Consider the following 27,155-nt stretch of genomic DNA (forward strand, 5'->3'; position numbering starts at 1 on the left):
TGTATATGTAGCATATACATCACTGAAAGCTCAGAAGAATAGGTTACACAAACACCTCCCAGGAATGGTACAGATATTTCTGCATGCAATCATTTTCGGGGGGGACCTTTCCCCGACGTTACAAGGTCTATGGGGCAGACCCTTAGCTGGTGAGCTGCTGCTCCACCGCCTTAACCTCAGCAGCATTCAAGTTCTTCTTGCTGCCCAATGTCTCCTTTCCTAAAATACAGTTGCTAAATATTAACATGAAGAATATTTGGCAGAGTAAATCGAACAGCCATTTCAGAATGCTGCAGACTGCTACAGGAAGCCGCTTTTACAAATCTCCTTTAACACCTCTTCTAGTGACACTGCTATTTTGGTAAAGTTTGTGGGCAGAGATACAGAGTACGACCCAACTTTTTTTTTAGAAACAGTGATAAAGTTTTTATTTTGTCTATCAGTTGTAAGCAGTCAAACTTCCAGCAATCTATTCAAACCTTTAGTGCTAGCTTTACTGTGCAGTTAAAATACACATGCCTGGGCAATGCTTTCCAGTAATATAAATAATAATAATAATAATAATAAATCTGTATTTTGTTTTCCTATTTGTTTTTCTTATTTTTAAAATTTGTTTTGCAGTTGTTCTCTTCCATCCTTTCCAGAATTTGGTCTCCATGGATTTTTTAATTTGCATCATTTCTGCTAAAATTTCAGTATTTTTATGAATAATTATTTTTCTACTTCTATTTTTTCCTATTCTCCATTATCAAAATCTTCTCTACGTGCAAAAAAAAAAAAAGAGAGAAAAAAATATTCATTTTTTTTATTGCTGGAAGATTCTTATGGAATAAGGTACAAAACTGCACTTCAGGTGAAATAGCTACCAAGAGCAAGTCACCCTTTCAGACATGTAAGAGTCTTAAAGGAGCGACACCTTTTGAAGACAACCTCTTGTTGGTAATTTTGGTAGGTACATATTAAGAATCCTTTCTAAACAGTAGGAGATGGAATTAAAAAAAAAAGTTAATCCTCTCGTTGCAGAGGATTTGAAAGGCATGACTGATTGCAAAATGAATACCCCACCCCCTTTTAATTAATGGGACAAGTCACACATTAATTAAGAACATGCATAAGCCTTTGCAAGATGTACATCACGTGCGCGTCAGTGGGCAAGACAGAAGTCTGGGGAGCCTGTTGCTTCATTATGGACAGAATTCATTTGCTGCAACTTAAACACCAGTTAGAAACTATTACATGTACTTCAATAGCCTGCTGAAAATTTGAAATAAGAGCAACGTGACTAATGAGAATAATAATTATTAATTCCTATTACTCATTTACTTCATAGGGATTAAGGCAGGAGTTCCAAGGAAATAACAGAATCATACAATCATCTAGTTCCGACCCCTCCACCGTGGGCAAGGACACCTGCAAGACAGAGGTGTTCAGAGAAATTTCTGATTCTACATACCATACCATACCATCTCTCATGCCATAGGACACCCCTGCAAACACTGCTTTGCTGTGTAACTGCACGTGGTGCGTTGACCTTGGCTGGCAGTCAGGTGCCCACCAGCTGCTCTGTCCCTCTGCCTCCATAGCAGGACAGGGGGGAAAAAAAAATGCAATGGAAATCTCATGGGTCAAGACAAGGACAGGGAGATCACTCGGCAATTGCAGTCAGGGGCAAAACAGACTCTATTTGGGGAAGATTAATTTAATTTATTGCCAATTAGTAACAGAGTAAGAAATAAAAAACCAAAACTAAAACCCCCTTCTCCCCTCCTTGCTTTCTTCCCAGGCCCAACTTCACTCCTGACTCTTCTACCTCCTCTCCTCACCTTGAGCAGCACAGGGGGATGTGAAATGGGGGTTGTGATCAGTTTGTAACACTTCATCTCTCCCACTCTTTTCTCCTTCATGAACTTCTCCCACTTGGGTCCCTGACGGGCCACAGTTCCTGCCAGAAAACCTGCTCATGTATGTGCTCCTCCTCGCATCTACAAGTCCTGCCAGGAAACTTGCTCCAGCATGGGCTCTCCAGGGCCTGCAGCTTCCTTCAGGGCACATCCACCTGCTCCAGCATAGGGTCCTCCACAAGCAGCAAGGGAATCTCTGCTCCAGTGCCTGGAGCCCCTCCTCCCCCTCCTTCACTGACCTTGGTGTCTGCAGGGCTGTTTCTTTATTTTCCCCTCACTTCTCTCACAGCTGTTGTGCACTGGTTTTTACCCTTTCTTAAACATGCTGTCACAGAAGTGCTACCAACGTCACTGATCAGCTCAGCTTTGGCCAGTAGCAGGTCCATCCTGGAGCCAGCTGGAACCAAGTCTGTCTGACACAAAAGGCAGCTTCTGGTGTCTTCTCATGGAAGCCACCCATGCAGCTCCCCCGGCTACCAAAACCTTGCCACGTAAACCCAATACACTTCAAAAGCAGAATTCTCTACGGTGCTGAAAAGAACGTTCTCTTCCTGTGCCCACTGTTCATCTACAACCAACATGTTTTACTTATTAGAATACGTACTGCATCTGTAAGAACTATTGCAAAGAAATCCTAAAAAACCCTATTTACTATATACTATTTATAGTATAATACATATTTCATGCTAAATAGAACGGTAGTTTTCTTTCACTTTTTGTATTCAGATTTCTCCATAATAAATAACTCTGAATATCTGCGTTACAACTAAGTTTCTTCTACCCCCTTCAATCTTCAGTTTACCTTGGTAGAGTTACTTAGTTTCGGTGTAAGTCCAGCTTCACTAGTGGCTTTCCTTCACTCTCAGAGTTTGTCCATGCTCACGCTTGCTACAAAGCTGTGGCCAACTCAAACAGAAGCTTATGAATTACTTCTCCACCTGGTTTAATCTGCCCACATTGGTTATGCTGCGCACATTACTGCCAGATTTCTGCCAAACAAAAGGAGCTTTTTTTTTTTTTTCAAATCAAGCTGTGAAAAGAAGAAATCCACTGTATTGCTGTATAATGTAATTTTATTTTTTCAATGAAATTCCCGAGCATCATAAAACAGAACACATTTTCTAATCTTGAAGCCAGCAAGATTGGGAAAAAAAGAAAAATTGAACTTGGTTTTCCAATATATAATTTCCATACTGAGACTACATTCAGAGAAAAAAAAACAAAACTAGAATTACAATGTAAGCAGACATTACTTACGCAGCTCTCTTCCTAAAAATAAACTGGACATGTCGTACAACTCACATATGGTGCTTTGCTAGCATAATATGCTACAAATAGAATTATTCAAATGCAACTATGCAGCTTTTCTATTACCTAAGAGCTTTTCATTTTATTATGTTGCAACACCTTTAATTATTTACTTCACACTTCATTACCATGCTACAGAACGATCTTTTCTCCTTTTCTGGTGACTTGTTTCTCAGAAAGGGAGCCTTCACCATGGCTTTCTTTGGAAACATCAAGCAGTCCATTTCAGATATTACAAATATTCAAAGCCTTTCAATATACATTTACAATCAGATTAAGCCTCCATTTTTCAAGTAAAGGTCTGATGACTCGCTAGTGAACTAATGAAAAGAGCTGGTTAGTATTCACTCCTGTTCTCATTTATGAGAATGTGATCTGGATAGCTGTAACGCCTCGTAAATGCCCTCATCTGTTGGTGAGCTGGGTGTGCACCATCATATCCTGCACAAGAATTACAGTAACTTGTAGTCTGGGTTCTCTCACAATATTCATGGATAGACCAAAAAACAATTGTAGAACTTTTTAAAGGAACAACACTTTTAAAAAATATTTGCATTTGTAGAACTGCACAATCTCCTTTTCAATGAGGTTCTTATGTCAAAAGTACTATTTCAATTCTTAAAAATGGCTTTAAAAATATAGTATACATAACATTTATGTTACAAATGTCTGAGAAACATTGGATCAATCAACATTTCAACTCATTGCATTAATAAGGAAAGTAAACAGCAGTACTTTTGGAACAGTGTATCCCTGAAATACCATATAATGAAAAACAGATGCTAAACTTTCTATGACTGTTCTTCAAGCAAATATCATTTGCAAGTGTTTTTTTGTCACATAGAGCAGTATGAATAATACTTTGTAGCAAAGATGTAGCACACCATTTTGATATTACGCAAAACTGGAATGTACATAATCTCAATTAAACAAAAAATCAGCCATTTGTAACAATTTTCAAGTGCTTCAGTAACAAACTGACCAATCACCATGGCTTACACAGAGCAAATACATGGGAGACGTAAAACTAACACAAGTTGAATGACAGAAGTGCCAATAAATATACATCAATAATCATTAGCTGTTCAGACACAGAAAGAACACAGATGCAATGAGTTTTAAAGAGAACTACACATTAAGAACAGATAGAGGAGAGCAGGAGCTGACTTCTGATCCTCAAACAGGAATAAATACGTACGAGAAAAGCAAAATTTAGCCCCAAGCCTGCACACAGAAAGTGTGTGTAACAATGCACAAATCCATACACAACTTAAATAATCACTCCATAGCTATATGTGATAGTCTGTTTTTTTGCTATAAAAACAAATCAGCACAGTGAATTCATGATTTATCAGATGCCAGTTTCTTCCCTTGATTTCACAAAACAAATGATTTTGTTTCATATTTAGTTAAATAAATAATATTTAAAAAAATTTTGAATCATCAAATCATATTTTAAAACTTAACATTCCAACATCTTATTTTGCAAAGACATTTTAACATATGCACAGTAGAATCTCCAAAGAATTGCGTACCGAAGAGGGAAGCTTTTCACACATTAATTTCAGATATTTTAAAAAACTTAAAACTTGCTGGTGTTCCAGAAGATATTTAGGTTTTGCTTTGCCTGTACCTTCCTGGTATTGTAAGTATCCCTGCGAGTTGCTTGCAGACATTTCAGTTGCTGTGTGTGGTATTTGGTATCATCCAAACAGTCACAAAACCCTTTATAATCCCAAAAAGCATCATGCAAAGAAGCCTTTACAAACAGAATATATAGGATAAGGTATGATCTGTACACAGAAGTGCTTTTATTTTTCAAAGTATTTCTAAACTCTTATTGTTATTACTTAAAGCCAGGAATGTGTGTTTGAATTGCATTGATAAGTTGCAAGGTATAGTCAGAATTAAAAAATGAAAGATTTTACTAAAAAAAAAAAAGACGAGAATGACAATGCTGTTGTTCAGCATTTAAGCCACATGCAACTACATAACACTCCCAGCAGAAAACATCTCCTTGGACACTGAAAATATCTTGTCTTGATATCTCGGTTTGATGATAACGAAAAGTCCAATGTCTTCTAACATTCAGGTATTATTGCAACACAACTGCTAAACTAGCTTTCTAGAAAAAGCACAGAGAATTTATCAGTCATTGTGAACACATATATATGTCACTCCTCTCTTTTCCAACACAACTTAGATTACATTGCTCCAAGATGCATTTTAATGACTACAATGTTTTTTAAAAAAAATGACACAATGCAATAAGACATCTAAAACTATACTGAAGCCATCGGGAAAAAAAAAACACCTAAAATTTTAAAATACTTGTCAATTTGACTAAAATGCATATTTACTCAATATCCTTGAGGTTTTATTTTTTCCTTCTCCCCATTGGAGGAACAAAGTCTATAGTAATTGTTCAATGTTACTCTGGCTGTAGGCAGCTTCTTCTTTACAGTTTTCCTCGATTCCCCTTGCAAACAGTTTCATTAACTGGCAGTGAACCCTGAAAAACATGGAAATCACTAATAAGAAATGAGTACTACACATTTAATTCTAATAATCCATGAATTTCAAGCAGTTGGACAAATTTCCTTGCTCCAGACTACAGAAACTGCTCTCTTATTCTTGGTACAATCCTCCCCTGCAAAGAATCCTGGATGCTTTTGTGTATCCATCACTTCTGTTATTCCTCTTTTCCACACAAGAAGTTCTATAGAGCACTTAGATGAGCTGATCTTATACAATATTTATAAAAATCACTTTGGACTGCTGAGTGATTATGATTTAATGGAAAACACTTGCATGTAAATATTTTGTATGGTGTTTTTAGTTCCCTTTGTTCTAGAAACAACAAAAATACCCCAATCAACCAAAAAAAACCCTGAACGACAAAAAAAAACCAAAACCAACTTGAAATTTCACAAGCCTCTACTCCCTTCTAATTTGATTATTTGTGCAACTGCAAACTTCTTTCTTCATATGCCAAGGCTGGAGATAAGACTGCTGTGTGTCAAAACCCACAAACTATGGGACACACTCAGTATTTCTGTAAGACAAAGATACTTAAGCCTAAATTTAACAGGAAAAGCTATTGCTCAGAGTAATGAGGTACTCCACTCATTTAAAAAACAAATCCTCCCAACACCACCTTCAGTTTCAGGACTTCCACCATGTAATATCAGTACCTAAGAAGTAAGTAGAACTTCAAAGGTAGGGCCATCCACCTGTCTCAGTGCTTCATTTACAACATACATGGTTGGAGTATTCTCTGGAAAGGACTCAAAAAAAGTAACCAAAAAAAAAGTTTATTATCAGAAGACCGAAATTTGCTACGCAGAAGCTCTTTTTTGGGATGTCTTTATAAGCACCTTTACAATCAGTGGAAAAGCTTAGTATGTTTTCTGGCACATGGAGAGAAATATCGATGCTTACCTCACTTCAATTGCTGAACTGTCCAGAGTTTCTCCATCACAATTCCAGGTGCTATTAGCAATATTACAGCAACAGGCTGGATGATCTCTGCAGAACTGGCCAAAACGTTTCTTTCCTATGTCCGTGACGTTACTTTCGTTGTCTTCTGAAATCTTTGATGTAAATTGAAAACTCTTCACCCGATAAACATCTACAAATGAGAAGTCAAACTACAAACAAAAAAATAAATCAAACCAGGCAATTAGTTAAATACATTTGATGTATAAAGTAACTCAGCATGCAGCATTTCGTATTCTAGAAAGTCTGTTCACTCCAATTTTCTAAAGAACCTTACCTGAGGCATAGAGTGATCTTCAGTTTTAAAAAAACTGCACAAGTCAGGAACAATAAAGCAAAAACGGAACCTTACTTGGTCCCCTTCAAGTAGCTGCAGTGCTGGCACTTTACAGACAATCAGGTAACAATCTCTGAGATTCCGAATAAACGGGGTATAAAAACTATTAAAAACCCATCAAAAATATTTTAACATGGAATCAAAGTCAAAAAGGTTTGGATTGGATCTTTGTACCATTCTCAGGACCTGTTCAACTACAGTCATTAAGACACATGAGCTTTTCTGAAAGCCTTCTGCTTCTGCATTTGGAAGAATGCCCTGAAGGTGAGAATCCCCCAGCAGAGTCATCAAATCACAGAGCTGGATGTATGTGAAAATAAGAATAGAGGGCAATATTATTACATTCCAACAAAATAAAAATAATTTTAATTAGTTAATTTAGCTAGAAAAAAGTAGGATAATTAAGAGATTGCTCTTATAACAGAGCTTACAGATTTATACTACAACATAGCACAAATGCTTTAAAATAGGCTTTGTAAATGAAATGAATTTGTAAATGAATTTGTAAAAAATTGGAGGGTGCTCCCACCTGCCCTGAAAGCAGCTTAACTGATACGGACTTAAACATTGAGCAAGTTGTAATAAATAACAGACATGTCATTTAGCAAAGGCAATGGAGAATGTCTGTGTGCATCTATGGCAGGGGAGTGGCAAGGAAGCAAAAGCCAATAAAGAAATGGTTTACTCAAACAGTCTGTATTGACGTAGAGTGATCTTTTTCTTTTCACATTTTCTTCAGTTTTCAACAGGGTTTCTCACTATTATGGTACGCTCTGACCTGGGACGAGGACATATGTACAACCCCACATTTAATCTACACCGCAAAACCAACATATCCCAGAGAGAAACAGGGGGGAAGCACTGGAAGGGGAATGACCACAGAGGCAATCACAAAAAGCATCAGAGTTGAAGACCTCCTAGGTCTGAAGTTCCCTCAGCTTTTAACCATAAACAAACTGAAGCTGTCAAACTCCACACTTGGAAGCAGTGGCTCACGGATACAATGAGGCTCCCTAAGCAGTGTGCTAGTCCACACTGCTTAGTTGCAAAGACTGGTACCCACGGCTTCACAGGGCCACCCGTGAATGCTCTCATGTCTCAAGTCTAAGCAGAACATAGTCTCTTGAGGAATGTTGAAGCCAATTTGAAAGATAGGCAGGGAAGAGTTCAAATAATCAAAAATATCAAGGGAACAGTAAGAGTGAGTGGGAAGGAGAGAAGGGAAGAAGAGGAGACTAAGAATAGCAGGAAGGAGGAATACAGACACATGCACACAGTGTCCCAGGGAATGGTAATGAGGAAATACAGGAAAGAGAATCTATATGAATTCTTCTATAGAGGAGGAAGAACAGCTTCATAAACCAGTAAGATTTATTATTGCTTTTATAACTAGGTATGACATTAGCCCATTGTTCAGGCAACTTCCAGAACATGTTAGTAATACCAGGTCGTGACAAGTATTAAGTGTGTGTATTCACACTGTAGCTCTGGTTTCAACAGATACTACAGTCCAAAAGAGGGATGAATCTTCCCTTGCAATTTATCCTGACAGCTACAAGATAGGCAAGGAGTAATTTTGAAGCTGAATGCATAAAGCTCATACCCTGGTCACATATATGTAGTAAAATCCTGCTAAAAACCTGCAGTTTACAATCAAACTGCAGTTCTGGTAACTTTCTTCTAAACCACATTTTAATACAGTTTAGAAAAAGTGATTTATTTACTACATCATCTACCCCAGTTACTGAGAGCAGTTTCATGACAAATACATGGGGTCACAGCTGTGATAAAATCACTTTAAACATTGTACAAACAGCAAATATGCAGAAAATGTTATGAAATAGAATTCACTTAGCAGAAGTGGAATTTTGTTAGAATGCCATGGCCGAAGACCTGACTTAGCTAAAATGATCTTTTATTTTTTTTAAATGGTACACATGCTGAGATTATATCACTCAAAATGTATAAACTTTCTTCTTTTTTTCAAAAAAAACACCCTTCTTTGTAGATACGCTTTTTTGTCATATGAGAATATTGATATTTACAACGTGGGCTAACTCTGGAGAATTCGTTGTCAAAGTAACACGTACCTGATCATCTTGGTTCGTATGTCTGACAAGATACCGTAGAAAATCAAATCTGGAGCATTTACGAACTAGAATGAGGTCAGCTGAACCATCTGCCAAATGAGCTGCTGGTGAAAGACCTTTTGGACTTCGTGGACAGGCACAGCTCATATTTACTGCATTAATGGCTAGAAATTTCCCTTTAATAACCTTCCATTCTTCTTCATCTTCTGAAACACATCAATAAAGGCATGGAGATGGGTTATTACTGGATCTACTCACAAGAACACTAAAAGCGCAATCATTCTTGGCAACTGACAAGTTTTTACTGGGCATATTCATACACTGTGAATACATATCTAAAATAAACCGCATTTTAAAAAGTAATATTTTTCATATACTAACTGAGAAAGTTGCTTTCTCCCTTCACAGACCGTGATTATCTACTAAAACTGCTCACCATTTCTGACATATGCATGTCAAATTCAGGATCAGTGCTATTTGGGTAAACCCACAAAGCCTTAGGCAAGGACAAGACAGAGGCATGTTCCAACTCTTGCAGTATGAAAGTTCGGAGGGATTTTTAACTTTTAAAAACTTCTATTCTTGCTCTTCAAAATGTTAATCTTACATAAACAATGATACAAAGACAGTGGTGTAGTATTTGGTTTCTAAATCAATATTTCTCATCTTCCTCAATCCCACGAATTGTATTTTAAAAAAAGACAAAAACAGAAGAGAAGACTTGAGGTTCAGCAAAGACCAGCAGACAGCAGATCAGCACTCTGTTTCCACCCCAACCCACCCTCAAATGCCTGAAGAGGAATACTATTAACAGAGTTAGACTGTCCTGTGTGAAAATCTTCAGAGATTTCTGGGAAATAATACAAAAGTCTGTTTTCAACAATGTGAAACTATTTGTTAGACATCAAACCTAGACTGAGCTTAAATGTGTGATGGCATCAATACTCCCAAGAAGCAGGGAATTTTCTAGAACAAAGAAACACTCTCCGGCACTGTATAGAATTGTCATCTAAACTGTATTTTCTTGAATATGGACAAAAGTAGATAAAAAATGCCTTTGCATTTTTAGACTACACATAATCACCTTCCTCACTACAATAAAAAAAATGCCATAAGCAGTCATAACACTCGTTTTCTCCTCTTAATACAAGTAGACTCAGGTATTTCAAGGGAACTCCACAGAAGCAGTGATTGCAGAATAGTCTATGGAGATATACGTGGTTCTAAGACTGGAGTTCAGGAATGAAGTGCCATTGTTGATGATAGGGGTAAAATTAAGGAATGAACAAAGAACTATAAGGTTTGTTTATATAAGTTTGTTAAAAAATGTTTGATTATCAAACAACAGCAAAGTAGAGCTTTTGAGGCATATTAACTGATAGTGACTCAGAAATCTAGCATTATCCAGTTCCCCACATTTGGATTAACTTCTAGTTAAGTTCAAGGTGCTTCTTTGATGAGACTATAGATGACATTTATGCTATATACTTCATGTCCTGAAATTCTGATATTCTTTACTGTCTCAGTTTCAGGAACTTCATGTTTAGAGAATCTTACAATTGTTTAGGTAATTTTGGACCTAAATTCTATGCACTTATTTTGAATTGATCTCTTCCAAGCTTCATACATCAGAAAAGAAGACAAAAATTCTGTAACTGTTCTTTGCTTTTTGAACTTTTCTTACTTCCTTGAATTTTTGTTTATTGGAACTTCTTACTACCCATTCTTTAGTAACAGAACCAAGAAAAACAGAATTCCAGGAAAAGTATAATAGGATTATAATGTGAAAAAATACTTCAATGAAACTAAAAACTTCATTCTTTTTCCATCTAGACTATCCTCTCTATGTCCTGATAAACAAATCAGTAATAATGAGAAAAAAACACAGCTCTTAAATTCAACATTTTCACATCATTTGCCAGAGCGGTTTTAGCATCAACCATGCTTGCTTTGCTGCTGATATTTTATGTGGCTTTCAAACAGGACATTACAGAAAGAAAGAATTTAAATCCGACTAAAAATGTGTATTTTAAGAGAGATGAGAAAGACAAACATCAAACTAGAGAATGACTTTGCTCAGGCTGCAGGCAAATGATGAGGCCCTGCTCCGAGATGAAGGTGCCTGAACAGAACAAACTACTGGAACTGGAAACATTTACGTCCAGAACTACACAAGTGCTTATTTACAAAACAAGCAGGCATTTGCTGATATACAAACAACAAAATGAAAACCCTCCTCTTTACTGATAGATCCTTTTGCTGTTTACCTGAGAAGCACTAATAATTTGGTCTGCAGTGCATCTCGATATGCATTAACTTTTGAAATATGCTCGCTGTAATAAATAAGTCTCAAATTACTTAAGGTAGAATGTATTACTGTAATGGATTGTTTTTGCCTGATGGAAAAGTGCTGTTCAGTATAAATTTCAGCATGTTACTCAAAAAAAGCCCTGCTGTTCAAGTAAGAACAAAGTCAGGATTTTTACCGCATTTTAAATGACCAACTGTTTTCATAGCCATTCTGCAGGGTGCGTCACTGTAATACCGCGCATTATCCACCCAAAGTATCTGCCGTACCATAGAGCGATCATAAGCAGGGAGAGTACAAACGGCGCTCATTCCAACTGCCTGTCGTGCATACGGACACTGGAAGTTGCTGAAACCAGCACAAAGTGCTAGCGCTCAAAGTTTACCCAGCACGTGCACAGACTTCTTCTGCGTACCACAGAGAAATACATCCAGTGCCAGTCAACGCACACGTCCCTCTGACCCCACCTGAACTGTACACAAACCAAGCAGGCACAACGAAGGAGCCCGCCAATACACTCTGCTGAGTAAAAAGCTTATCCGAGATGGTGATTTAAAACCCTTTTTATTGCAAATCAAAAGCAGACGATTGTTATTGTTTGCTTACCAGTACTGCATGGAGAAGAGACCAGACTGCAAAGAAAGCCAGCTACCGGAAGTAAAATGGACTTAAGTAAACAACATCCTACATAATCAGATGCTTAATGTCTTGTGCAATGCTGGCTAAAGCACTCTTGATTGCTCACTAACGTGTAGCTTCCTTCTGCCTTTGCTGGATCAAAACTAATAAAATGGCAGATTTAATAAAAAAACAAATAGCAAAATCCCAAATGCAACAAAACAAAAAAATCCCACAAACAAAAGATAAAAGGTTGGCAATTTCTACCTACAGTTATTTCTCAAATCAGCAGATTTTTTTCTTTCCAAAAAACCTGCTATCAGACTTAGCTCCTAAGAATATATTATGTACAGCTATTTCTTTAGCTGAATCTGGGCATCACCTAACAAAACTCAAGAAACATGCCAATGTGGTCATCTGTTGACTACATCAAAGATTTGAAAGCAGTAGCTAGGATGAAAGCCGGTATAACAGGAGTTCGAGTTGGCATAGAAATCTATACACAGTCTTTATGCTACCAATGAATTTCTACAGTATGATGATACTTTCTGCTAACAAACAGCTAGAACCTGGCACAGATACTGTGCAAAATAACTGTAATTATAAGATAATCTAGGTCAAAAGGACCAAGGTTTATGTCAAGAAAATTATGGTTTTATGCACTGGGGTTTACAAGAAAAATAAAAAATAAATAAAAAAGAGTAAAAGCAGAAACAAGCACTCATGGGAAGGTTGCCTGCTGTTTAAGAGAGGTTTATCCAAGACAATGAACAGAGACCAGAGAAGAAACTTGTCCAACGGAATCTGTGTATCTTACTCCAGCAAGGCCATGAGTCCATCAATATCGGTGCTTCCCATTAGGATGTAGCAGTCAGACATCGAGAGATACAGCTAGGAGGATGACTGCACAGAATCCAGTATATTGACAGTTGTTTTAACAAAAGGAAGGAAATGTTATGCCTGTAAAAAAAGCCATGGAAGTGTGTGAAGGGGTTGGAATGAGGGGGAAAAAGAGAATATGGATAGCACAAATAGAGAAATCTCATTTATACTGAGTATTGGTGGGGTATTGTACAGAAATATTTAAGTCCACTAGATTGGTTATTAGTTGTCCAAGTTCACTGCCTCATATTTATTTAATAAACAGCTTTACACAGGGTAACTTCTGTGCTAACATACACAAATTTTTCATCCTATCTATTCCAAAAGTTATATTAATGAAGTGCTTCCTTCTATACTACCTCACAGTTTATCAGCTAAGTCCTTTTCACAAAAAGAACACAGAGTCCGAGCTCACAGCATATATCTTTCTTAAAGAAAGGAAACTCAACACATTGAAATCGTGCCTGACAAATTTGGTGGCCTTATATGATGGGGTTACAGCATTGGCGGATAACGGAAGAGCAACTGATGTCATCTACCTGGACTTGTCCAAAGCATTTGACACTGTCCTGCATGACATCCTTGTCACTAAGTTGGAGAGACATGAATTTGACAGATGGACCACTCGATGGATAAGGAACTGGCTGGATGGTTGCACTCAGAGTTGCAGTCCATGGCTCGATGTACAAGTGGAGACCAGTGGCGAGTGGCGTTCCTCAGAGGTCAGTATTGGGGCTGGTGCTGTTTAACATCTTTGTTGGAGACATGGACAGTGGGATTGAGTGCAGCCTCAGCAAGTTTGCTGATGACACCAAGCTGTGTGGTGTGGTTGACATGCTGGAGGGAAGGGATGCCATCCAGAGGGACCTTGACAGGCTGGAGAGGTGGGCCTGTGAGAACCTCATGAAGTTCAGCAAGGCCAAGTGCAAAGTCCTGCATGTGGGTCAGGGCAATCCCAAGCAAAAGTACAGGCTGGGAGGAGGATGGATTGAGGGCAGCCCTGAGGAGAAGGACTTGGGAGTGCTGGTTGATGAGAAGCTTAACATGAGCCGGCAATGTGCGCTGGCAGCCTAGAAAGCCAACTGTGTCGTGGGCTGCATCCAAAAAGCGTGGCCAGCAGGTCGAGGGAGTGATTCTGCCCCTCTACTCTGCTCTCATAAGACCCCACCTGGAATACTGTGTTCAGCTCTGGGGTCCCCAACACAAGAAGGACATGGAGCTGGTGGAGTGGGTCCAGAGGAGGGATATGAAGATGATCCGAGGGCTGGAGCACCTCTCCTCTGAAGACAGGCTGAGAGGGTTGGGGTTGCTCAGCCTGGAGAAGAGAAGCCTCCTGGGAGACCTTCTAGCAGCCTTCCAGTACCTAAAGGGGGCCTACAAGAAAGCTGGAGAGGGACTTTTCCCAAGGGCATGTAGCGATAAGGCAAGGGGCAATGGCTTTAAACTGAAAGAGGGCAGATTTCGATTAGATCTAAGGAAGAAATTTTTTACAATGAGAGTGGTGAGGCACTGGAACTTGTTGTCCAGAGAAGTTGTGGCTGCCCCATTCCTGGAGCTGTACAAGGCCAGTTTGGAAGAGGCTTTGAGCAACCTGATCTAGCGACAGATGTCTCTGCCCATGGCGGGCGGGTTGGAACTAGATGATCTTTAAGGTTCCTTCCAACCACAACCATTCTACAATTCTATGAAATATACAAGTAATTAGTATAATTTTATCAGAATTTTCTGAGGTTTGGGTGGAGGAGACACCTTACATATTTTTCACATATTTACTTGTATTTTCCTTAAACTTAAAGAAACAATGGATTATCTAGTAACTCGTGTTTAAAAAAAACCCAACAACACAAAACTTGAATTGATACATTCTGAGAAATAATGTTTTGTATAACACTCCATCATCTTACTTGTTATGACAAATTACCTTCATGTTTTAATCCACGTTCCTTGTGCTGTTCTGCCAGCTGTTGCTCACTTTTCTTGCAAATATAACATCTGAAAACAAAAATACCATTCAGTTTCTGTAAGCAAAACTACTATTCAGTTTAACTCTTTTGTTCTACCCAGTCATTACTGGACCTTCTCCCAGCACAATATGCAGCATGGCACTGACAACCCTGACGTGGCATGAATCATGCAGCCCTGCAGGCAGTTTAGGTACTTAAGTACAGTGCTGAAGATTACTGGATGTCAGAAATAACAGCATTACAGAGCCATAAGATCACACAGTTTGGAAGGGACTTCTGATGTGGTCCAAATCTCTGCTCAAAGCAGGTCTTATAGGATGAGGATGTTCAGTGTCTTGTTCAGTCAAGTTTTGAATATTTGCAAGGGTAGAATCCACAAGATGTCTGGGCAACCTGTTCCAATACTTGACTGCTGTAACAGTGAAAGACACTGACATACTGGAGCCAGTCCATCTCACAAGTACTGAGCAGAGTGAAAGAATGACTTCTCCTGAACTGCTGGCTTCTCTTTTGCTTAGAAAGCCCAATATATGGTTGGCCTTCCTTGCTGCAAGGACATACTGCTGACTCAGATACAGCTGTGGTCCTCCAGGATCCTGAAGTACTTTTCAGCAGAGCTGCCTTCCAGCCAGTCAGTACTGCTGCATGGGACAATTCCACCCCAGATACATCATGTTTGCTTCTCCTGAAGTTCAGGAGGTTCCTATCAGCCATTTCTTCAGCCCACTAAGGTGCCTCTGAACAGCAGCCCTGACTTTCAACATGTAAACCGCTCCTCTCAATCTGGTATAATCCATAAAACTGCTGAGAGTGCACTCTCTGCCATGGCCCCAGTCATTAAAGATGTTGTACAGTATTAGCCCCAGTATTGATGCCTGAGGGACACTGTTAGTAGTTGGCTGCCAGTTGGACTTGGTACTCATGATCTTTCTAGGTAGTCTAGCTAGTTTTCCACTTAACTAGTCCACGCCTCATCAATTTGATTTTAAGAATACTACAGGAAACAGTACCAAAGACCTTGCTAAATCAAGATAGGTAACCCTCACTCTTTCCCCCTCATCCTCAGGCTCGAGGACCTGTAAGGCCTGGGGCTAGACTACATCAGTGAAAACTGGAGCAAAGCAGTCATTTTCCAGCCTTTTTCATATCTTTTATTATTACGTTCCCCACACCACTAAGCAGCAGGCCCACAGCTCCTTTACCTTTTGTTATGATTGGTAAACTTATTACAAAGGGATTATATAACTACGACTCTTCACATCCCTCATTGATTTCAATTCCACCTGAGCTTTGGCTTTCTCAGTTCCATCCCAGCATGTTTAGGCAATGTCTCTGTGTCCTTCCAAAGTAGCCCATTCCACTTCCATCTTCTCTACTTCTCAGATGCCTGCTCACCCTCATTGGTTTTCTATCATGCTTACTCAAGTTTCTGCAGATCAGAATGGACTGTTCTTGTCCTTTGAGGATGTACCGACCAACTCCAGGGCAGCCTCCCATGGAATCTTGCCAAGATTCCTGAATAAACCAAAATCTGCTCTCCTGAAGTTCAGGGCTGCAATTCTACTTTTTGTCTTGCTTACTTCTCTCAGGATTTTAAACTGTATAATCTCACAGTCACCACTGCCAAGACTGCCCTCAACCATCACATCCTTCACTTTCCTTTTCTGTAACAAGACCAGCAGAGCATTTCTCCTAGGCAGCTTGTCAATCATCTGCATGATCGCTGTCATCAACACACCCCAGGGTTTTCCTGAATTGCTTGTGTCCATCCTTATTGCCCTTCCAGTAATTATCAAGATGTGTAAAAACCCCCGTGAGGTGTCAGGCATTCTTTACTCCCTGACCAAGACCTGGATGACAGATTTCTTCCTCTGGATCTTCTCCTGTATCAAAGCACCTGATGGATCAGGGTAGTTGCTCTGGCTAGTACTGGAGGCTGTAATCTGTTGCATGTTACAGCACTATTATTACAGCACAGTCTCGAGAAGTTCCATGTAGTTTCTGGCTCCTCTGTATCCTGCTGTGCTGTTTGCTGCTGTGACAACTACTATATCTCTGATAGCTACATTCATGTATGAAGCGGAACAATAAATACTAGTGCATAACTTCAAGCAGGTGAAAGCAAAGAGAAAGGAAGGAACACAGAGATTAAGGTAGGCTCTCTTTTAGGAGAAACAAGCAAAGAATATCACACAGAATTTATATAGCATAGTAGTAGTCTATAAAAAAAAAAATATCCCACAGGATAAATAGGCTTATTCCTGAGAGGGCCAATCCTCAGGACAAGCCACGCCAGCTGTTGTCACTGCACTAAAACAATCTCTAAAATCACTAGATCCAATTGCAATGTGAATGTTTGAAAATTTTTGATTAATTATTTCCATTTGCAGAAGTTACAAGGCATCCAGGCTTTTCACTTATTAGCAGTAACACAGCATAGCACCCTTGTCACCTTGTAACTGGGTACTGCACCATTATACTTTCCTGCATTTGTGGGGGTGGGACCAGCTAACAAAATTTTATTACATTTTTGTTTACTGAGATGATAACATGAGGTGTTCTCTTTAACAAGTCAATAAACTTTTAAAAGCTTGTCTCTTTCAGAGTAAGTGTTCTGAGGTTAAAAACATTTCTGTGACTTCTGTTTATGTACAAGCCTTTTGAAATAGTTCATGTCAAATATCCAGAGATAAACATGAGCCTACCCTGTTCTGCAGCTATCTTTATCTCGTGGAGATCCCAGTGTGTGTTTTGCTGGTTGAAATGAAATTGTTCCTTCATAGTAATGATGAGTAAGAAAAGTCTTGAAGCCTACATAAAAAGGGTATTAAGCAGCATTAAGTCACTATAAATATGCAATGCGACCACCTCTGCATACATCCCTTGATTGTTCCTCTCTTTTCTTCTCTAAGGACTGCAAAACAATAGCTGCTCTCCTCAAGCTCTTTGTGTTATGAAGTTTTAGACTTTAAAGGACAAGGAAATACAGTCCCCAACTTTAATATTAGTCATTAGTGCCATTACTTTGCTTGACATCTTTAAGAGCCAACTAAGCATTTTAGCTGTACATCACTGCTGAATGTTAAAAAGTCTAAACTACACAAATTCTGCTTTTGTATCTTCTTTCCCTAACACAAAATAAATCAAATAAGGCAAAAAAAATATCTTCCAGTAACATCGGATTTCTCCAAATACTAGCTAACTAGGCTAAACCACTCAGCTCTCTTTACAATCAGTGCTGAAAGAAGGACAATATTAATAATTCATTTCATCAGTCAAGTGTCCAAGACAGAGGAGTGCCTATTTCTCTCTGATTGATAAGAAAGTAAAAATTATTAGCACAGAAAAGATACTACTTTTTAGGCAGCTATCACTGTGTGACATAGAGCAACACATTTCTATTAACAACACCAAACAGCACTAGCAATTTCATTAAGAAAAAAGCTTATTAAACAAATTTGAATTAGGGTGGCTTCCAACATAATTCGTAACAGTTCAATATAAACTTTTTAGTTCTTTACAAAGCTCACAAAATACTTAATATTTTAACTATCAATTCATTTATTAACTGTGCTACTGTCATGGTTTGATGTGGAGGGGGGGGTGGTTCTGGTGGCAGGAGAGGGATTTTGCTCCCTGCGACCTCCCCGGTTTTGGATCCGGGTTAGGCTTAGTTCTGGCCACCGGATCAGACTGCCATCCCCCTCGGGGTTGAGCCAATAGGGCGCCTCTGCGAATTGCCCTATTTAAGTCAGGACAAGGGAACCGGAAAAGGTGCTTCGCCCAGGATCGACCAGAGAAGGGAGGAGGGCACTGCCCCCGCTCCCTGGCTCCCGGCCGGGCGGCTGCCTGCGTCGGGCCGGCGCCGCCCACGGAGAATGGCGGCGGCGGAGCCAGCTGGGGAACTCGGGGGCACCCCACTCCCAGGGTGCCTACTGGGCTGAGTTCACCTGGAGAGGACTGAGATCTGAGAGAAACAGCCGCATCGACAGCAGGTCAGTGAGGATGGAGCGGGAGGAGGTGTGCCGGAGCCGAGTTTCCCCTGCGGCTGATGGTGAGATAGCAGGCTGCCCCCCTGCAACCAGGACGGCCTCGGTGGAGCAGCGACCCACTCGCAGCCCGTGGGGAGAAGATGCCTGAGCCCGAGGATGGTCGTGTTGGGGGCACGACAAGGCAGAGAGGCATCTGGAGTCTTCGTGACGACCCACGCCGGAGCGAGTGGCTACAGCTCCCTAAGTACCCGAGACTGTGGTATAGCCCACACCGGAGCAATCTGTGGGGAAGGATTGTTTCCAGTGGGCTGGACTCACGTTGGAGAAATTTGTGGATTTTTCCTCGTGGGTAGGGGATCCATTGGAGCAGGGGAAAAGGGTGTAAGGACTCCTTCTCCTTTAAGAAAGAAGCAGCAGTAACAGCACGGAATGAACTGACCTGCACTCCCCCAGTCCCTGCCCCCTGTGCTGCTGGGGGGAGGAGGTAGAGCCGGGAGGAAAAGGAAGGTGGGGGGGGGGGAAGGTGTCGGTTTTAAGATCTGGTTTTGTTTCTTTCTGTCCTCTCAAGTAATCGGTTTTTATTTCCCTTTGTCCTTCTAAGTAATCATTAATAAACTGTTTTGCTTTGAGAAAAGCGCTGCCTGTTTTGCCCAGGACCATGGTTGGTGGGTGCTCCCTCTGTTCTTGCCTCAACCCTCAGTCCTTTTGTTTTTTTTTCCCTCTCCTCTCTACTTTATTGGAGAAGGAGAGACTGTGTGAGTTTTAGTTGCTGGATCAGCCTAAAACCACGACAGTCCTTTTTGGCGCCCAACGTGGGGCTCGAGGAATTTGAGATAAGAATAGTGATTGGGAGAGGTAACGGGCAAAACATGGACTTCACAGTGCTGAAAAACAGAAGGACCTTGGGAAACTTTGATTGTTGTGACTGGTGAAGGGACAAGGGGTGGATTGTTTGTAAAATGTGTGTTCTTCTTCTTCTTCGATGTTGTTGTTGATACTGTGTTCTTTTTCTGTAACTCTGTGTTCTCTTTCTGTAACTAAAGTTGTGCCTAAATATGGAATTCGCAGAGGCGAGGGGTGGAATGTCATGGTTTGATGTGGAGGGGGGGGTGGTTCTGGTGGCAGGAGAGGGATTTTGCTCCCTGCGACCTCCCCGGTTTTGGATCCGGGTTAGGCTTAGTTCTGGCCACCGGATCAGACTGCCATCCCCCTCGGGGTTGAGCCAATAGGGCGCCTCTGCGAATTGCCCTATTTAAGTCAGGACAAAGGAACCCGAAAAGGTGCTTCACCCAGGATCCAGCAGAGAAGGGAGGAGGGCACTGCCCCCACTCCCTGGCTCCCGGCCGGGCGGCTGCCTGCGTCGGGCCGGCGCCGCCCACGGAGAATGGCGGCGGCGGAGCCAGCTGGGGAACTCGGGGGCACCCCACTCCCAGGGTGCCTACTGGGCTGAGTTCACCTGGAGAGGACTGAGATCTGAGAGAAACAGCCGCATCGACAGCAGGTCAGTGAGGATGGAGCGGGAGGAGGTGTGCCGGAGCCGAGTTTCCCCTGCGGCTGATGGTGAGATAGCAGGCTGCCCCCCTGCAACCAGGACGGCCTCGGTGGAGCAGCGACCCACTCGCAGCCCGTGGGGAGAAGATGCCTGAGCCCGAGGATGGTCGTGTTGGGGGCACGACAAGGCAGAGAGGCATCTGGAGTCTTCGTGACGACCCACGCCGGAGCGAGTGGCTACAGCTCCCTAAGTACCCGAGACTGTGGTATAGCCCACACCGGAGCAATCTGTGGGGAAGGATTGTTTCCAGTGGGCTGGACTCACGTTGGAGAAATTTGTGGATTTTTCCTCGTGGGTAGGGGATCCATTGGAGCAGGGGAAAAGGGTGTAAGGACTCCTTCTCCTTTAAGAAAGAAGCAGCAGTAACAGCACGGAATGAACTGACCTGCACTCCCCCAGTCCCTGCCCCCTGTGCTGCTGGGGGGAGGAGGTAGAGCCGGGAGGAAAAGGAAGGTGGGGGGGGGGGAAGGTGTCGGTTTTAAGATCTGGTTTTGTTTCTTTCTGTCCTCTCAAGTAATCGGTTTTTATTTCCCTTTGTCCTTCTAAGTAATCATTAATAAACTGTTTTGCTTTGAGAAAAGCGCTGCCTGTTTTGCCCAGGACCATGGTTGGTGGGTGCTCCCTCTGTTCTTGCCTCAACCCTCAGTCCTTTTGTTTTTTTTTCCCTCTCCTCTCTACTTTATTGGAGAAGGAGAGACTGTGTGAGTTTTAGTTGCTGGATCAGCCTAAAACCACGACAGCTACATAGTCAAATTCAACACAACTTTAATGAGCACACTGTTAATGTTATCCACCAAGTTATGGAACTTTACATAATGTGATCCAATGTACTTGGTACCACAAGGAATCTAAAATCAGGTTCAATCTGCCTCTTATGTTTAAAAGCTTCAGAGAGGCTTGGTTTGGAGAGAGCACATCAACTGCTCCAATACATTTATGTGCTGACAAAAGAAGGTAATAATTACACTTGTTACCTGAGTAATCATATCTTATCGGGCCCATCCACCGCTTCTTTTCACTATCTTTTAATATATCTCCATAAAAACCATAACCCAGCAGTGATACAGAGTACTTCAAAAATGTGTTGTTATGATGTACAGAAGAGACATCCAGAGGCTGACAGTCACCTATGAAGATTAAAAGTGTAAGGTTCTATTAAAGCTGATTTTGTTTGCAGCTACAAACATGATAGCAACCTTAATGTTAAAGATTTTTTAAAATAAAAAAAAATGTTGTATTTATATCATAAGACATATATGTCATATATCCATATATATTTCTTATACATGCAGAAAGGGAAAACTTTTTAATACTAATTTAATTTAATATTAAAAAAAAACATTAAGCACTAAGTGAGAAGAAAGGTTGGTGTGCTAAGAATTTATAAAGCAGAATTTACGTTCATTCACCATGTAGCAGTAGGAGAGGATGTTATAGAAGAGATCAATGTAGTTATCTGTACATCTACCGGATACTACTTAATCCTGTATGTCATACTAACAGAGGATAATTCAAGCTGGAAGGGGCCTTAGGAGGTTTCTCATCAAATCTCCCACTCAAAGTGGGCTCAGCTATGAGGTCAGATCAGGTTACTCAGAGCTCATCCAGTCAAGTCCTGAAAACAACCCAAAGAACAGAGAGTACACCTCCTCTCTGATGTCCTTATAGCGTAAGCTTTGGAGTGGTGGGGGGTTTTGGGTGGTGGTGTTTCTTCTCTTGTTTGTTTGTTGTTGTTTTTTTTTGTTGTTTTGTTTGGTTTGTGTTTTTTTTTTCCTTTCTTTTTTTTTTTTTTGTTTTGTTTCACTTTATGCCAATTGTCTCTCATCCTTCCACTACTGACAACTGTGAAGAACCCTTTATGTAAGTGAGAAACACCCTTAAAAAAATCTAAATACATGTGTATGTATGCACATTTAATAATCCAGCTAAAGTACTATGAAATACTAAATCCGTTTCTCTCTCTAATCCTAGTCCAATGGCCTAAACTCTACATAGGCTGAACGGATTTAACCACAGGTTAGTAACAGAGAAGCACATGTGTAAACCTTTGCAACACCAGCTCCTAAAACTGCCACTGTTAAGCACTCAATAAACAAGTAATAATGAAGTAACTGTCACTTGGAAATTCTATCCTTCATGCTTATGCAACATCATTATAACTGAAGGCTAACTTGAACAATTTTTCAGATTCAGTATTAAGAACTGGGTGACTATGATTCTTCAGTATATGACAAGACAGGATGATCATCACAAACCACAATGCACTGAATATGCCAAGCTGTCTCCTTCAGCCCCCGTGAAGTTCAGGGACTCCATTACTAGCGGACTTTGAGAAGCAGCAATGTCAGCAACCCTACTGACAACAACATATCAAAAAGCATTTATTTAAAAGTAGTTGTTTTCCTCCCTAGTTCCTCCTCAAATATATGACTTAGAGATCGCAAAAATGGGGGATTATCAGCTAACTCCAGTCAAGCAGAAGCTGTACTTCTAACTTTGCATGGAAGCATTGAATTGCACAGGACAATTGGACAACTAGTACAAATGCTACTATTCAAACGTCATAGCTTAGTCTCTAAGAGAGAGAAATAGTCCAATAATTTACACTGCTTATTGTATTTTACTGCTATTTTCAAAGCATGCCAGAATGCATGAAAACTTAAGCAGCAGATACAAAATTTCAAAATGTTATGATCCCTTGAAAACAATGAATTACAGTAGAGAAAGTAATTAATATTTAACCTCCTGTATTCAAAATCAGAGACTTAAATCCCAGACAAAAACTTCATATTTCAACTCAACCATTATGTTCAAATTATATTGTTTCACAGACATATCAAAAGAACTAAATGAAATTATTTTTTTCTGCTATTTTAATATTTTTCATAACAAAACAGCAAAATGTAACCACCCACCTACAATAATATGAAGAGCTGATGTTACTGGATCAGAAATGCCAACAGTTGAATAGCATATGCAATCTGTTGATCCTGAAAAATAAGAAACTAGAGATGAATTCATATCTTTTCAAAACAAGTATTATTGGCATGGTCCTCCAAATAAAGGCATTATGTTCCTTTGGCCTCCCTCTTTCTATTTTTGAAACAAAGCAAATATAAGGATACAAATATTATAATTTAAATTGTAACGTTTCCTCCCATAAAGAGTAGAATTTATTTCTCTCCATACAAAGTACAAAGATTTTCACTATATAAGCAATAAATACATAGCAGTTAGTGAAAGGAAATAAGTTAATTTACACAAAAAATTTCAAGATGAAAAGTTGAATGGTCTCCTGGCTTTTTGAAGAGTGATCTAAATTCCAGACTGTCAACATCCCCTCCTCCAGCTGCATCTTAAACCAGAAATTCTTGCTTAGTTCTATTATTTGAAAATTAGTAAATATTTGCTTTCAGAAATTAGTTTATAGACAGGGGAGCAAAGTGAACGGAGAAGCGCCTTTACAGTCTTGAGCAAAATACGTACAAGAAGAAAGAAGTTAAGCTTTGGGTTTTACTTATATTCTGTCTTTGTTACTAACAACCTTCAGGCCACTCCTCACTCACTATGGTTACTCAGTATTTTAGGTGCTGTTTAGAGACAGCCAGTTCTCCCTGATCTCTATAAAAAATACAATCTAAGAACTAATGTAGGGCTCTGAATCCTACTCTGCAGCAGGGACTTGAAAGTCAGGACCAGATGTACCTGAAGCACCTAACTCCAAACTCATCTTTTAGTTTCTCCCATTCTTTCCCAGAAATTGAACTCCTTTGAAGTCAAGGCTGGATATTTGAAAACAAAAACTTACTTTGTCCACATATATGTTCTCAGGTTTGCTACTGACACACTAGATGCAGAGCAGCTCAGATACAGAGTACTTCATTTCTGAGGCCTAATTAAAAATCTACTTTTGGTTCTTTGTCACTCTGAAAGCAGTCGGGGCATATACAGTTATCAATAAGAGCAAAGAAGATCCTTTCCCATCCAACTCACTTCTCAGGAAACGGACACCACATCCCCCATCAGTGAGCAGTGTGAGAGAAGCTCCTACCAAGTAAACGCTACGCAGAAGCCTGCCACAGTGAACAAGAAACAGCTCCAGGAGCCAATTAAAGAGAATACAAATATAACTGAACTGCAGAGCAAAAGAAACGATGTGACTAGAGAGATCTCTCTCTACAAGGTTGAGGTTCAAGATGGTGCGGGTGCACCATTACAAATATACGCTGTTGCACAGGAGACGGGACTCCAGTGTCCCTCGGTATCGTACCAGACAAGGTATGCAATGATGCTGTCATGCCAGTCGGAGTTTTATAGCAGAAAATATTAACTACAGTTCAGATACTGAAGCTATGCTTTACTGCCAAATTTTTCAGTTTAATTTTGCCTCCTACACTCATAGATTTCAATTAGGCAGAAAACAAAATTCTCACTACTTTTGAAAAGAAAAACAAATAAAAAAAACAGCCAGTAAAAGATCTGACCTGAACTTTTACTGCAGAATGTACAAGCCTAACATTTCATACAACCTTTCTCATTTCTTCAAGATCTGTTTGCATTCTGTTGTTAAAATTACCTTAGTCACATTTGTCTTGATGTAAACAGAGCTTTCAAGTAGTCTTACACCATCGGTATGAGGAGAAGAGGGGAATTCACGTAAGCTGCATTTTAACATCAGAGGCTTACCCCCCTACGCTCTTCTGTAGTCAATTAAAAGCTGATTTATCTGTTGCACAATTTTACAGAACTTACTTTCATTTCTATTTGTTAACTAGCAAGGGAGTACTAAAATTAGATATGAAGTCTGAAATTAATTCCGGGATTCTAAAATGGGAGGCTGGGGAAGACACCAACAGTGTTTACCAGCTGCCAAATCATTCCTCTTTCTCAGACATGCCAGTGGAGTACCAACTACGAATAGTAAAATATCATTGGGTTTTTTTCCCCCTTCTTTCAGAGCCAACAGTATTTAGCAACAAAACCAGTCTCATTCTTTACATACATTTCAAGAGAACGTAACCAGTCATAACAACACATCAAGCACGAACCTAAAGGTACTAGTTTAAAGGTCACAAAAATGTTCATGATAACTAAGGATTTGAATCTCTGAGTACTCCATAATCAAACAGGAATTCTAGACCATTAGGTGGGTCTTGAATAGATTTGTAATCTACTATTGCTGAAACAGCACTCTGAGTAGATGCACACACAACTCCCACCAAAATCTGGCTTATTTCATCAGTATAAATATGATATGGAAAGCAGGGTTAGAATGTAAATATAGCTTAACGAATACTCCTTGATTAGTAGCTTAGGATTGCCAGAGCACTCACTTTGGGCAAGAAGCTTTCACAGAGCATGACTCTTGACTAATGTTAGGTGGTGGGTGTTGTTTGTTCTGGTTAAAACAACAGAAAAAGCTATCTACATACTATGCCAGGTTTTCTTTGAGGATTTTTAAGGCAACCGCCTAACTGAGTGAAGGAAAATAAAAGGGCGTTTTATGGGTTGCACAGAACTACATGCAAATGTGAAGAAAGCAGTTGGACTGCTTGTTAACTAAGCGCTAATTCATTAAAAAAGAAAGATCTTCAGTGTGGAAACTAATTTTTGCATTGATGTACAAGGAGAGAAAAAAACTGACACGTAAGGGAACGACTAAGTTTCAGGTTAAGACACTTACAAGTAGCTACATGTGTACATGTGACACTGCAGACTACGTCAAAGCTTCCATTCTGGTCAAGGAGATCTTGTCAGGAATACTGACGGCAGCTTGAGCTTGATTCAAGGTACTCACACACAAGCCCCATTTGAAAGGCCTTAGGGAACGAGACATCTGCACAAGACAGGCAGACGCAATGCAAGATCTACAGGCTCTACCGACTGTATTGACCAGATGCCCTCTGGCTACAACCTGAGTTTAGATGCCCATCTCACCTGCAGTCACCTAAAACGTTAAGCATGAAAATTTGAGTATCATCAACTTCAAACTGAAACTCACCCTAAGGAGAGTAACTCTGTTACCTAAACTGACACCAACCACCAGTGTTCAAGCATGGAAGATTACTCTGCTTGGCTTCCAACTGCTACTCCAGTACAATAGTTGTCTTGCACAGGGCTAGGACATTTCAATGATGGTGGCACCATACCACCATATGTAGACAGCCAAATCTCAAATTCCAAGTCTGAAATCTCACAGCTAAAGAAAGCTCTCGTCCCAGACATTTTGATATTAAGAGTCTGCTGAAAATATTACATGTATAGAGAGCACATCAACTAGTCTTTGTTAAAATAAGTATAATTACTTTGAATCTTTACCATGTACTGTAGAGTCCTGTTTCATTACCCATTTTCCCCAAAGTCGGCTTGTTATTAGGAGGTATCATACAGCCACATAGCTATTATACAGACAAGTTCTTCTACATTCTTTCCCTCTCCAGATTTAAACACTGTATTTTTTTTAAATAAATGAATTTAATGAGTTAAAAAATTATCAAGGAAATTCTTCCTTTAATTAATCACAAGGAGAAATGATCAAGATATGTGATAAGATCTTGGTGATCTTATAGCAGCTTTCCAGTACCTAAAGGGGGTCTACAGAAAAGCTGAAGAGGGACTTTTTACAAGGGCGTGTAGTGACAGGACAAGGGGCAATGGATTTAAACTGAAAGAGGGCAGATTTACGTTAGATGTAAGAAAGAAATT

General features: G+C 40.0%; 1 protein-coding gene across 1 annotated transcript in view; it reads right to left on the reverse strand.

Annotated features, from left to right (window-relative positions):
* Window positions 1–5,553: 5,553 nt before the first annotated feature.
* Window positions 5,554–27,155, reverse strand: part of LOC147528824 (ceramide kinase-like) — a 47,037-nt gene continuing 25,435 nt past the window's right edge. Inside the window, exons 7-13 of the mRNA XM_086610559.1 lie at window positions 23,366–23,440; window positions 21,425–21,577; window positions 17,612–17,717; window positions 14,864–14,934; window positions 9,135–9,340; window positions 6,651–6,859; window positions 5,554–5,721 (exon numbers count right to left, since the gene is read on the reverse strand). Coding sequence (XP_086466685.1) covers window positions 5,622–5,721; window positions 6,651–6,859; window positions 9,135–9,340; window positions 14,864–14,934; window positions 17,612–17,717; window positions 21,425–21,577; window positions 23,366–23,440 — 920 coding nt within the window. The 3' untranslated portion in view covers window positions 5,554–5,621. The remainder of the gene's footprint in view (window positions 5,722–6,650; window positions 6,860–9,134; window positions 9,341–14,863; window positions 14,935–17,611; window positions 17,718–21,424; window positions 21,578–23,365; window positions 23,441–27,155) is intronic.

The sequence above is a fragment of the Tauraco erythrolophus genome, chromosome 4 (assembly GCF_009769465.1).
Source record: "Tauraco erythrolophus isolate bTauEry1 chromosome 4, bTauEry1.pri, whole genome shotgun sequence".
NCBI lineage: Eukaryota > Metazoa > Chordata > Aves > Musophagiformes > Musophagidae > Tauraco > Tauraco erythrolophus.